Source organism: Strongyloides ratti (assembly GCF_001040885.1).
Source record: "Strongyloides ratti genome assembly S_ratti_ED321, chromosome : 1".
NCBI lineage: Eukaryota > Metazoa > Nematoda > Chromadorea > Rhabditida > Strongyloididae > Strongyloides > Strongyloides ratti.
In genome coordinates this window covers 724,254-738,137 of record NC_037307.1, presented here as the reverse complement: position 1 = coordinate 738,137, position 13,884 = coordinate 724,254, and the positions used below count along the sequence as shown (strand labels likewise).

At 24.7% G+C, this 13,884-nt stretch overlaps 4 protein-coding genes across 4 annotated transcripts; 3 read left to right on the top strand and 1 right to left on the bottom strand.

The window, feature by feature from the left end:
• Positions 1-3,138: 3,138 nt before the first annotated feature.
• On the top strand, positions 3,139-5,270 carry SRAE_1000023700 (ATP-dependent RNA helicase DDX3Y; the record flags this gene model as incomplete). Its single annotated transcript, XM_024647046.1, has 2 exons — positions 3,139-5,211; positions 5,259-5,270. 2 exons carry the CDS (start codon positions 3,139-3,141, stop codon positions 5,268-5,270), a joined length of 2,085 nt encoding a protein of 694 aa, XP_024501163.1.
• A 2,164-nt stretch (positions 5,271-7,434) lies between these two features.
• Positions 7,435-8,224, top strand: SRAE_1000023600 (MSP domain and PapD-like domain-containing protein; the record flags this gene model as incomplete). Its single annotated transcript, XM_024647045.1, has 2 exons — positions 7,435-7,646; positions 7,696-8,224. 2 exons carry the CDS (start codon positions 7,435-7,437, stop codon positions 8,222-8,224), a joined length of 741 nt encoding a protein of 246 aa, XP_024501162.1.
• A 3,186-nt stretch (positions 8,225-11,410) lies between these two features.
• Positions 11,411-13,368, top strand: SRAE_1000023500 (p53-like transcription factor, DNA-binding domain and Immunoglobulin-like fold domain and Immunoglobulin E-set domain and Beta-trefoil DNA-binding domain and LAG1, DNA binding domain-containing protein; the record flags this gene model as incomplete). The annotated part of the gene is made up of 3 exons (XM_024647044.1): positions 11,411-11,459; positions 11,510-11,605; positions 11,663-13,368. The coding sequence occupies 3 exons, from the start codon at positions 11,411-11,413 to the stop codon at positions 13,366-13,368; spliced, it is 1,851 nt and encodes a 616-aa protein (XP_024501161.1).
• Positions 13,369-13,405: 37 nt separating this feature from the next.
• Positions 13,406-13,819, bottom strand: SRAE_1000023400 (Ribonuclease H2, subunit C family-containing protein; the record flags this gene model as incomplete). The annotated part of the gene is made up of 1 exon (XM_024647043.1): positions 13,406-13,819. One exon carries the CDS (start codon positions 13,817-13,819, stop codon positions 13,406-13,408), a length of 414 nt encoding a protein of 137 aa, XP_024501160.1.
• Positions 13,820-13,884: the final 65 nt, after the last annotated feature.

The window sequence follows — 13,884 nt, the reverse complement described above, 5'->3', positions numbered from 1 at the left end:
TTTGATGTATTGAAATGATAATAAAATGGATACCTTAAAGAAACATAATTTACCCTACAAACATACCTATCAATAAATTTCTATATTAACTATTAGTTATATTTTTAGTTGTTAGTATTGTTAGGTAAAATATGTTGAAGGAAATTTCAACATGAGAATATCATAGCTTTCTATTGAAGATAGATATATGTATAGTGTACTTTCAAATACATTACCATCGCTTATAATCTTGTTGTACCAGTTAAAGACTAGTATTGTCCTCAAAGTTAAAATGTTCAATATATTGATTATAAATTATATATATAATACATTTAAATATAAATATATTTAAATAAAAAATAATAAATGATGAAACAATCTTTTTTTACAATGTCATTTTTTCTAGAAATGTAAAAAATAATATTTTAAAAAATAAAAATTAAGTTATATAATACAAAAATGATATTAAAAATATTAATAATATAAACATATAAAAAATTAATTAGAAAATTAAATTGATAGATACAGGAAAAAGTAAAGAAAATGTAAATCTTTACAGAAAATAATAGATATAACTATACTTTTTAGTTATAGTACAAGTTTATGTCAACCTTTCAAAATAATGATGTTGGTGATGAAATAAAAAGATAACTAATAACTAATGACTAAGGATAATTTGAACAGTCAATAAATGATTACAATAGAAAGGGAAATTAAATTTTTTAAATAATTTTAACGTTTATATCAATATAAAATAAGCATACAATATTATGTATAACTTTCTATCTACCAAATATTGAATTGGGAAACCATAAAATATGAAGAAATACATCATAAATAAGTAAAAAGTTTCTCAGTCATTCCACTGTTTCCCTTAACATTTTAGACTAGACAAATGGCAATCTAATATACACAAAAATGACCACATATCGATTGTCCATTGCCTATTCTGATATCACTAGAACATATAATATCACAGTTATTAATATTTTTGATCATTTATATGTATAAGACAATTTTTTTTCTTATGATACATTTGATTGAAATATTATTTTTGATATTAAAATAATCTAAAGTTATTAAAAAAATAAATTTTTTAAATGTTAAATGTTGTTTCCCTATTAATTTCCTTTGATTTTTTTTTTACCATAAAAAAATTTCTTTGTCAATTTCCTAAAAATATTTAATAATTTGGAAAAAAAAATTTTATCAAAAATTATTATATTAAAAGATTTGTTGAATAACAATTCAACGTTGTGATATAAGTCTATTATTAGAAATAAAAATAGAATCAGATGTCTCTGGCAAGAGATGTTTATAAAACTCTCGCTGCCCTTTCACTATATGTATAAATTTATTAAACAAATCGTTTTTACAAGATTTGAAGTATAAATGAAAGTTACTCACGGACAAATGATAGTGAAATACTTACGCCGTTCCTATTCGCGACTGCTTGTGTCTTGGTGCTGATGATGAGTCTCTGACCTTATTGTTAAGCTTATTGCCATTCTACATTTATCGTGGGACACTCGTCCTAAATAAAGATAGGCTTCTATTACTTATACAATGTCCAATTCTAATTTTATGAGACAACACATATATGGATGTACATATACAATATATATATATATATATATGTATATATATATATAATATAATTTTAAAATATCTTATGAACTAAAATTCACATTTATCAAATGATTTTTCTATCTTTATTCTTAATTCATTAAATAAATCAAGGACTTTAATTAATCAATTAATTGTAATTATGTAATATTCTTTTTCTAACTAAATTTCTATATTATTTTATTATATTTATATTTATTAGTTATATATAATTTTCTATTACCATCATTATAATATTTTATTTTTAGCTAATTTGACAATTACCTTTCATGACGGTATTCATCAATAATTTAATATATCAACTTACTTTTTCTTCTTTACAATTGCGCAATATTAATTATTAAAATATTTAACAAAAATAACACCTATAATTAAAACTTTAACATTATATATTTTTCATTAATTAAAAATTATCATTTCATAATACCCGCGTTTTTTAATAATCTACTGTACCTTATCTTCTTAAGACACGATTATATAAAGATTTTTAAAAATTAATTTGGATAAATGTCTATTATATACATCTCGTCAATTATCTTTATTTTTTAATAAATTTTATCGTTAACCTTTCCATCCCTATCGCCAGTTTTTTTTTTTTCTCTACCAGTCATTTTTGTTATCTATTATTCAGTGATTTGGTTATCTCATGTCAATTTCTTCTGTTGTAATATTGTGATGATATACATACATGCATGTTATATAACTCTTTCATAATACATTTTTTGGTTTTTTTAAAATTTATAAATATAACTAGTATCCTTTGATTCAATATGAATGCAATACAGATTTATCTGCAAATCATTCACGCTAATCATTGGATAATATTGGTATATATATTTTTTTTTCTTGATGTAATTTATATTTTCTTTGAATATTTTTTCTTAAATGTATAATATTTAACATACTTCATCATATCTCGTAACACCTGCCTTTCTTCAATAAATATATAATATTTGTTGTCTCTCTCTCTCTTGTAATAAGTCTGGCTCTTTATTACTTTATACTACTTTAAAAAATTACTTTTTACCATAGTATAATTGTTTATATTACTCATTTTTTATATTATATTACAAACATCTACCTGTATTCGTTCTAATTTATAATATATTTATCATTATTGTAATTAATTAATAATTATCTATTATAACTGTATTCTTGTATAGTACCTAAAGAGAATGCGATAGCTCATGCTTGAGATTTATAAATTGTAACTTGTCTTGTCACGATTGTCAGAGTAAGAATGCAATACGCGCTCTTCCACATCTTTTTCAATCTAATTTTTAAAGATATTTATAAAGATTTATAATATATTATTAATATGATGTGATAATTTTTATTTATATAATAATATTTACATTTTATTTTTTTATATTATAATTTATTTTACACTAAAAAAAAATTATATTTACTTTATTTACTCCGTTATTGATAATATAATATTGTTAATTATTTTATTTCTTAAATAGTTATTTAATATATCATTTCTGATTTTTAAATTAGTTTTTTAGGGTACAAGTAATTCCCTATTGAGGTATGAGTGAAGAAATTAACAATGCAGGACAAATGAATCATATGAATGGTTCTGCTCCAATGATAGGAGGAAATCAAAATAGTGGACGTTCACGTTACATTCCACCACACTTAAGAAAAGGTGCTGGAGAAACTATTCCGGAAGGAGCTCCTATGGGAGATCATCAAAGAGGAAATTTTAATAGTGGTTATAATAACTATCGTAATAATGGTTATAATAATCAAATGGGAAGTGGAATGAGGAAAGTACATTCATTTAATGGAATGCAACAACAACAACCACCACAACATGAAAATGTTTCTGGAGGAGGATATCAAAATAATCGTGGTGGTTATAATAACCGTGGCGGATATCGTTCTCAAAACAATGGTTACGTAAATTCTGGTGGAAGAGGAAATTATTCAGGAGGTATGAGTACTGGATACAATAATCAAAGAGGAGGAAATTCAGGACAAAGTCGTCCACAATACAATGGAAGATTTAGTTATGATCGTCGTCAAGTTCATGATGAAAGTCAATGGCAACAAGGTCAAGGAAATTCTGGATTCCAATCTAATAATCGTTGGAATCGTGATGATCAAGTAAGTTGGGATCAACAAGGACCTATTGATCAAAATTTGGAAGCTGAGTTATTTTCTGGAATGAATTCAGGAATTAATTTTAATAAATATGAAGAAATTCCTGTTGAAGCTACTGGACAAGATATTCCACGTGCAATTTCTACTTTTCAGGATTTACAACTTCATGAATGGATTGAAGAGAATATTAAGAAAAGTGGTTATGATAGACCTACACCTGTTCAAAAGTATTCTATTCCAACATTGAATAGTAAAAGAGATTTAATGTCTTGTGCTCAAACAGGATCTGGAAAAACTGCTGCTTTTCTAGTTCCATTGATTAATCGTATTCTTTTGGATGGACCTGGTGAATTAAAAAGACCTCACATTCGTCATGATGGAAAAACAACTCAGTATCCCGCTGCTTTGATTATTTCTCCAACAAGAGAATTATCTCTCCAAATTTATAATGAATCAAGGAAATTTGCCTACAGAACACCTATTATTTCTGCTTTATTGTATGGTGGAAAAGAAAATTATCGTGATCAAATTAATAAACTTCGCCTCGGTGTACATATTTTAATTGCAACACCTGGAAGACTTATCGATGTTATTCAACAAGGATATATTGGTTTAGATGCTTGCAAGTTTTTGGTTCTTGATGAAGCTGATAGAATGCTTGATATGGGATTTGAACCACAAATAAGGCAAATAGTTGAACTTAATAATATGCCACCAAAAGGGCAACGTGTAACAGCTATGTTTTCAGCTACATTCCCTAAAGAAATTCAAATGTTAGCTCAAGACTTTCTTCTTCCAAATTATGTTTTCTTAGCTGTTGGTAGAGTTGGTTCAACATCAGAAAATATTTCTCAAAAAGTTGTTTGGGTTGAGGAGAATGACAAGAGATCTCTTCTTATGGATCTTCTTGATGGTGGTGATTCACAAGCTTTAACTCTTGTATTTGTTGAAACTAAAAGAGGTGCTTCGGATCTCGCATTTGTTCTTGGTCGTCAAGGTTATGATGTTGTTGCTATTCATGGAGATTTGAAACAAATTGAACGTGAACGCCACTTAGAATCTTTTAGATCTGGACAAACACCTATTTTGGTTGCCACAGCTGTCGCAGCTCGTGGTTTGGATATTCCTAATGTAAAACATGTTATTAATTATGATTTACCTAATGATGTTGATGAGTATGTACATCGTATTGGACGTACTGGTAGATGTGGAAATGTTGGTTTAGCTACGTCATTCTTTAATGAAAAAAATAGGAATATTTCAAAAGACTTGGCAGAACTGGTTATTGAGGCTAATCAAGAATTACCAGAATGGCTTCAAAAAATGTCCGAAGAAGTTAGTAAAGGAGGCGGTAAAAACTACAATAAGAGACTTGGAAACAAATTTGGTGGAAAAGATCATCGTACTCAATATGGTGGTGGTGGTTTCCAAGGTGTTCAACAAAGATCAAATGCAGGATTTGGTAATTATAATCAACAGAACAGAACACACCAAGATGTAAGTTTATTTTTTTTTATATTTTTAATTTTTTTTATTTACTTTAGAGCTGGTGGTGATAAGACGCCAGAAACTTTCAAATAAGAAATAATTTTTTTTATCTGTTGTTTATTAGCCTTCTCTCTTTCTATATTTTCCATCATTTCTTATTTCTTAAAATTTCATTTATTTGTAATACCCTTTTTTCTCGTATTGACAGTTTACTCATATTTCAAACTCAAATTCCTATAGTAGGACCTGATTCTTAAATAAATATTTTTCGGAAATCAAATTTTTTGAGGACCAAATTAATAATATATTGGAGGAAAAATTTAATATAGTGCTAACATTGCATTATTTTTAAGTTAAAAAGAAATTAAAATATAGTATTTTCATTTACCCCTAGGTAACTATATATTTACTTAAAAATAATTATTTTGGTAAACGAAAAATTGTATATTAGCTTCTACTATTGTATATAATAATTTTTTTATACTGAGGAAAATTATGTCTTAAAATTTAGATGTATCCATTCATTAAAGTCAAGTAATATATAACATAGAAAGGAAATATTTAATTTCTTTTTTTTTAAAAAAAACTATGGCACTTTTAATTACTAACGAGATATTAAACGTATTAAACTAATTTATAATATATAGATTTAAACTTTTGTTTATCCAAGTTTAAAAAATAGTTATATTTAGTTTTTAATTAGGAGTGAAAATTGGGTATTGTTGTAATAAAGTAAAATAATTTGTTTACTTTATTGATATTTTTTAGCATTATAGTTAAACACCTTATAGATGGTACAATTCAGATTTTTTTTTTCAACATCCAATAAGTAATAAATCATTTAGTAAAATTTTTTGTACAACTAAAAAATGATACTCAATTTAAGATGTGGTATATTCATCATAAAAATGGTCTCAAAATGGAAGTCACTGAAAATTTATTTACTGATGAATCAGGTAGATTATAGGAATTACATCTCTAACTGTCAATTTGGTATATTTCCCTCATATAGCGATTGGCATGCACATGTATCCTGTAATCTCATTGTTTATATTTATAAAAAAAAAAAAAAAATTATTTTTGTCAATTCATAAACACTTCCGCTGACTCAAATATCCAGTGTCTTGTATTACAAACACTTTTAGATTGCCATATTAGATTTATTATTAGAATTATTAAGTTAAATTACTAAGTTATGTTAACTTAAACAATTTTTTTTTTGTAGATAAGGAGCTTTCATCTTCGTTGTTAACACTCTTTGTTAATCTCTGCTTTACCTAAACCTTTTCGCGAAGGTTATATATTTATTATAAATAATTCTTAATTACTCTTACTCAGAAAAGTTTCATTGTTTAATAACTTTTTTATCTTTGCGAGTTACAAATTATGAGAACAAATTAGTTATTTATTATTATTCCTAAGAGCTTAAATGCAGTGTAGTTTTATTTTTCACTACATTTTTATTTTAATTTTTAAGGTCTTTACTTAAAAATTATCTTTCCTATTAACTATATCGTTTTCTCATATTGTTATATTTTTCTACTTCTAATATATATTGTTTCCGGTTTATAAAAGCAGTAGCAAAACTTGTTTTTTGTTAACGACGGGTAGAAACATTTTTTTGCACCTTTAAATGCTCCTTATCCTTGGCTCTCTTATATATTTCCTGGACGCGGGACTCGTCTGCGGAGCAAATTATTGTATTTGTTGATTTATTAATTGTTGTTTCTACTTTAATTTAATCCTTCGTCCTACTCAAAAAAATTATATGATTTTAACTAACTGTTTAATTGTAATTTTCAAGAGAGAAAAAAAAAACAACAAAATTGAATGTTCCAATAAAAAAAATAGTGATCACACCAATTTATTTTTGGAAGGAGTATTAGTTTCACAGAAACTCACGTGGAAACAGTTTGTGATTCATGTGTGATTATCTGAAGTATGTGAAAAATGTACCTCAACGAGATTTCTATATTACCAATATTATATTTAAGTGTATCAAATGTTATTAAAATATAACTAAATGTTTTCTTTATTTTTTTTTATTAATAAGAGGCTAATAAACTTTAATATTACAATTTTTTTGATTTTTTTTGTCAAAGTCTTTTAACGAAAAGTTGTCTCACGTGCTTGGAGAAAGGCTTACATCTTTTTGATGATTGATCGTTGTTTCTATTTTTGTTTTTCAGATAAAAGTATCTGAAATAAATTATTATATTTTATAATATTTCAATGGAAAACAGAACTATCCCCCAATATCCTGTTTTTATTTTTCCATTTTCCTTAGAATTTGTCCATGAAGATCCAAGTGCTCATAAGCGTTTGCTGGCTATCTATAACCCTTATGACTTTAAATTAAAATTTAGAATACTTTCTACAGCTTCCGAAAAATATACAGTTGTTGAACCAAAAGGAACATTAGCCTCTAAGAGTAAAATTGACATGTAAGTTTTAAAGTAACATTTTTTGTATATAGGAGAGAAAAAACTTTAGAATCATTCGCCATTTAAAGGCAAACAAAAAAAATTATATTGGTATTGTAGATAAATTAAGAGTTGAAATATCAAATGCAACTACTGATGAATATTTGGGTCATCGTGATTTAAAGTTATCACTAGTTGAAAAAGCTTTCCCTAGTAAAAATGATGAGGGTGCAGCTAGCTATTCTGAAATAGAAAGTTCTGCAGCTGATCTAAGGAGGAGGGGGGTAGCTTTAAGAAGATCAAGAACAGGAAGTGTTGCAAGGGAAGATGTTGTTTTAAATGTTCCTCATGAACAACCTATGAATATACCCCATTGGGTTTTAATTATATTAATATTTTTTTGTTTCCTAACATTAATATTGCCAGTTGAAAACGGATATCAAAATACGGGAGAAACTTTTGATTTGAAGACGGAATCTTCAACTGTCAAAGAAGTTGTAGTACAATTTTTTAAAAGATGCACAACTACCAATACACAAAAATTAGTTGCAGCATATATATTGGGTATTATTTCTTGTTTAATTATAAAAATGCAATAATCCTTAGTAATATTTCCTTAGTAATATATAAGCAAATTTAAGCTAATAAAATTATTTCGATTTTCAAACTTTGAAAACTTTTTATGGAAGAGAAAATTATGAGAAACGAAATCTTTTTGAAAGAAAATTCAATCTTAATAAAAAAAAGTGGTTACAAGAATACAAGCATTACCTTTTTTTAAATTAAATAGTATTTGAATGAAATTTTACACATGGGTAAAAATGGTCAAAAAGTTTATTTTTAAGAAAAAGAAGTTTATTAATTTAACTTTTAAAAATTTCGATACAACCGTTACTTTTTCTAAGAAACATATCTAATCAAAAATCAAAAAAACAATTTTGGAAATTAAAATTTCACTGTATTTATTGGTTTCTATTATAATTTTGAAACAATTCTTTTTAAATACTTAAAAAATTAAATATTTCTATCTAAATATTTTTTTCTTATATATTCAGATGGTAATAATTAATGTAGGTTGTAGTGATTATAATTATTTGGAAATATTATACAATTGATTGTAAATTACTACATGCATTTACTTTAAATAAAAAGAAATTTTTCAGAAAAATAGTTATTTTTGGTTTTTAATATACAATTCATATCAGTATTCAAGACGTCAAATTTCAAGTAAAACTCAAGACAAGAAGGGTCAAATAATTTCTTCTACTACTTTCATTATTTCAATGTCTATTTTAAATTATTTACAAAGATTTTGACTAATTTTATTTTTAGTGAATTTTTAAACAATTTTTAAAAAATTCTCATAAACGAATCTTTATAACAAAAATATGTTGGTTGGGAGAATCTCAATAAATATATTTCAAAAAAACTTTTACATAATATTATTGAAAATCGCAGGGTATGAAAACTTTTTGTAGCTTAAATCTTAAAACTTTATAAGATCATTCATATTATTCAATTAAAATAGATTTTTTTATTATAAATATATTTATTGTTATTTTCTAATTTATACATTTTTTTAAGTTCAGACTTTAATTGTACATTTAAATTATTAACTTTTTAATTAAATATATAACATAAAATGTGTGTATTTCTACATAGCATATAACTGTTAAAAAAAATAATTGAAAAGTTTGTAATACTAAAAAAGGAAATTTTATTTTGTAAATGTAAAATGGATTATTATAAAATTACCCAAATATATTCTAATTTTACTATCACTAATAAATGGAACTAGTGAATAGGTAAATTATATAACAGTAGTTTGATCTATTTTACAAAATAACTAGAAACCTTTTATATTCCATTTGAAGAAAACGAAGATCAATATAAAATATAACTTTTCTAAAAAAATGAATTTTCGATAGAATAAAGTACAAATTAATAATAAAACTATTAAAGTTTATTTTTAATGATTTGATAAGGAATATTTTGCTTTAATAAAATCAGCACAACCTTTTTTTCGCTTGGAAGGTAAGAATTATATATGAAATATAGAAATTTCGGTACTTATTACGTTATCTTTTTCATATATCAGATATTATAAGAATTTTGTAATTACCTTTTTTGTAACATTTCTATCAATTTTGCAAAACTCCTTTCTGGAACCAGCTCTACAAAGAATTTTTGATTATCCTGCAGATCTCACTGAAATATTGTTGCTGCTTCAACATTCTTCCTCCCAACAAAGATGGTTTCATGAATTGCGTCTATTGATGATATAAAACCACCTTTTTTATACATGAAAAATCTATTTATTAATTGTAAAAGAAAAATTAATTAATTAATGTTATCTTATATTATATCATTTGCATAAAAATACTTGAGAAGAAAATAAACAATAACAATAATCGTTTTTTATATCATTTATCACAAACTTATTTATATCAAATTATGTAAATTCAAACAGGAAAGATAAGAGTATAACTTTTACTATTAAATTAAAATAAAAAATTTAAAATTAACAATGAATTATAAGAATTTTTTTTATTTTAAACATTATATAAACTATTAAGAATATAAAAGTTTAAAGCAATATTATTTAAAAAAAAATAAATTAAAATATAGATCTTAATAATTGTTTTTATTTGTCAACGAAAATTCTTCTTTTCTTAATGTCAAAAATTGATTCTTGAAATTGGCAATTTGGTATAGAAATAAGATTTTTATTCTCTGAATAACAACAATTTAAAAGAAAATTTTTTATTGAGAACTGTTATAAAGTTTTTAGTTGAATTATAAACAGTTTGAATATTAAAATAATAATAATAAAGACATATTTATTAAAAAGTCTTGTTTATTAAATAAAAATATAATTAAACCAATATTTGTCTAATGTTACATTTTTTAAAAATTTTAACTTTTTTAATTATGTATTAAATATTTTTTTAATATATTTTTAATTAAAAAAACATTTTTATCAATTCCTTTTTGACTGTTCAAAAAATGTAGAAGATAAAAACAATAATACTGAACTTTTTACATTTTTAATGTGAAAAGGGTACAATATTAATTAGCCACTTATAGTAGATTTCTTGGTCTTAACAAGACATCCAAAAAAAGGTTATAAACTTGAAAAGTATTTATGCATTACTTTATAAAAAGTTTTAATATGTGATATTTATGAATCATACGTTAATATCACACTTTTCAGACAATTTTATTTGATGGAAAAGTCAGATAATAATAAAAAGTATAACGAAATAATTGTTAGACTCTAATTTTTAACCTCAAAATATCACTAATATAATCATTCCTTATCAACAAATATGCTTTAAAAAATTGTTCTTTCACATGAAAGGTCAATTTTATATAACTATCATCACTTAATTCAACATCTGCTCTGTTTCACAACAAGGGAAAAATTTTTATTAATTTATATTAAAAAATTTTATCTTTTAGTTGGTCATAATATTTGATACATAAAATAAATTTACTGCTTGTTTCTACTGACATAGGGTGTTTTATTAATAGCAAAATGAAAAATCGTAAAAACGAATTGTTATATAAAAATATAACAAAGCTTTCTACTGTATTATTTTTTGTGTTTTTCTAACAATTAGTTTTAATTATTATAGTTTTATCATACTGAATCTATATTTTTTTTTTATTTTTTTAGATTATTTTTATAACGTTTATCGTTTTTATTTTTGTTTTTCTTTATATATTATCTAATATTTTAGTATAAGTTATTTCAATATTTGTAAGTATAAAAAGAAATAATTATGAATCATTCTAATCACTGTTCCAGTGGTATTAAAAGACAAAAAATTGGCAAGTTTGAAGATGATTACTTAAATTATTATATATATTCATATTTTTAGACGATGAATATTTGGAATATTCTAATTTATGTTCATCAAATCTGGGAAACTTTATGTTTTCACAAGTAAAAATTGAACAATGTCAAAATGATAAAAGTATGTTTGTTGATAATGTATTAATTTTTTTTTTAAAATAATTATTTACAGATTTAGAAAATATTCCTAATAAAAATATGATTAAACATATTACTTCTCAACAAGGATTAGAATTCTCCAATATTATTAATCCTCTTGGAGTATCAGGTGTTCCTTCTCATGATTTATCTAATGATCATGATAGTTTTTTAGAAACACTTCATGAAAATGATCATAATGTTTCTGATACAACCACTTTACCACATAATGATAGTTTAAATTCAACTAATCATAGTGTTCGGGAAATATCTATAGAAGATAAAAATAAATGTTTTCCACAAATTTATTCACCACTTAGACCTATATCAGATTTATTAACTCATTCAACTTTTCCACTACCTGAAGGTTTAACAAAAGAAGTTATGGTAGACTACTTAAATCATAAAACTGAATATGATTGTACAATAAATATTAGGAGTATCATTGTAGGCCAAAAATCATATGGTGAAGAAAAACGATTTTTATGTCCACCACCTATTATTGAATTAAAAAATTCAGTAGGTTGGAATAAATTTAGAATGACTTTGGATAATTTTATGCATGGAAAATTATTAATGTATAGTGATGAATTACAGAAAGGCCATTTTTTAACTAAGCTTGCTTTACAAAACGATGGTTCAAAAATAGTTGGTACTGCAATTTTAGAAAAATTAGAAAAAGTAAAACAAATGCCTATTGATTTTGATGAATCTAATAAAGTAGCCTTGTTAAAAAATGTATATTTTTCAAATGTTTCACAAACCCTAAAGTCGACAAAAATTATAGCTCACCTATTCTTTTTATATGGTGTAGATATAGGAATTTTTGAAACTGAAAGAATAAGAATCATATCAAAACCAAGTAAAAAAAAATCTAGTGCTGTTAGAAATGATACAAGACATCTTTTTATTGAAAGTGGATATAAAGTTGCCCTTTTTACTAGAATGAGAAGTCAATTAATTCATACAAAATATGTTGAAGTTAAAAATGGTAGTTTTATTTCTAGTCCTACTCAATGGAGTTGTTTGGAAATATTTATTATTGATGAAGAAAAAACTGATCTTAGTATAGATGATAATTGTGTTGATTTCTTTGCAAAAGATGGTAATCTTTGTTTTGGAAATGTTATTAAAATTTTGAATGATGAAGAAGGTATTGGATTACCACCTTTAAGGATAATGAAACCTGACAAACAATATATTGATCTTCAGGAACATTCAAAAATGATTACCATGAGTGAACCAGTTTGTCAATTGCAAAAGATTTGCCTTCAAGATTATCATAATCCAACAAAATTTATAAGCTTAATTAATGATACACTTACATTCGGCGATGCAGTAGTCGACGAAAAAGACAAAAATAAACTTCAAGTAACAGATTCATGTATATTACAAATTGTATCAGCAAAAGAAAATGAATATACATTTTATTGTAGTACAGGTATAAGTCCCTTCCCGGTAGCACCAATACCAGTTGTTAAAGGAGTTACTGAATGTGGTTGTGATTCAGAATACAGAATAGAAATTTGTGGATCCAATTTCTCTCCAAACCATCAAGTTTGGATTGGTTCTGAAAAAATTGAGACTGTAATGAAAAGTTCAGGAAGTATTGTAGCTATTCCAACAAGAGAACAATATGAAATATTTAAAGGATATAAAAATAAAGAAGAAAAAGAATTAAGTATCTATATAGTCAGAGAAGACGGCGTTATATATCCAACAGATAAATCTTTATCAAGACTATAAAATTACCTTTTTTTTTTATTCTCGTAAATTGTATAAATTAAAAATTAATTGTCAAGCAATTAGCTATATCAGTGATAAAATCTTTACTTTCAATTGTACTATTTTTTTTTGATTTAAGTATTGATGAACCTGGATCAACATAATTTCTGTACATTGGTTGTAACAATTCATCTTTCAGTGGATGATGAGCTTCTCCATCAAAATAACTCCAAAAAATAATTTCATTTATCGGCATTTTTACATCCTTTTCTGCGTTATAAATAAAAATAAGATCCTTACAAAATTTTAAACTTCTTCCAAGTAATAGCTTTCCTCTAAACGTTGTGTATTTTACCACTGAAGGGTCATTCTCTGATGTTTTTTCTTCAATTTGTAAATAATCTCTCCATGAACAAGGTCCTTCATACTCAACTTTAAAAGGAAAAACATGATAGACTTCAGAAGGTGTCATTATAATGAATGAATAAATGACAATTGAGGATTAACTTATTTTTATAACCAAAAAATTCTATTCAA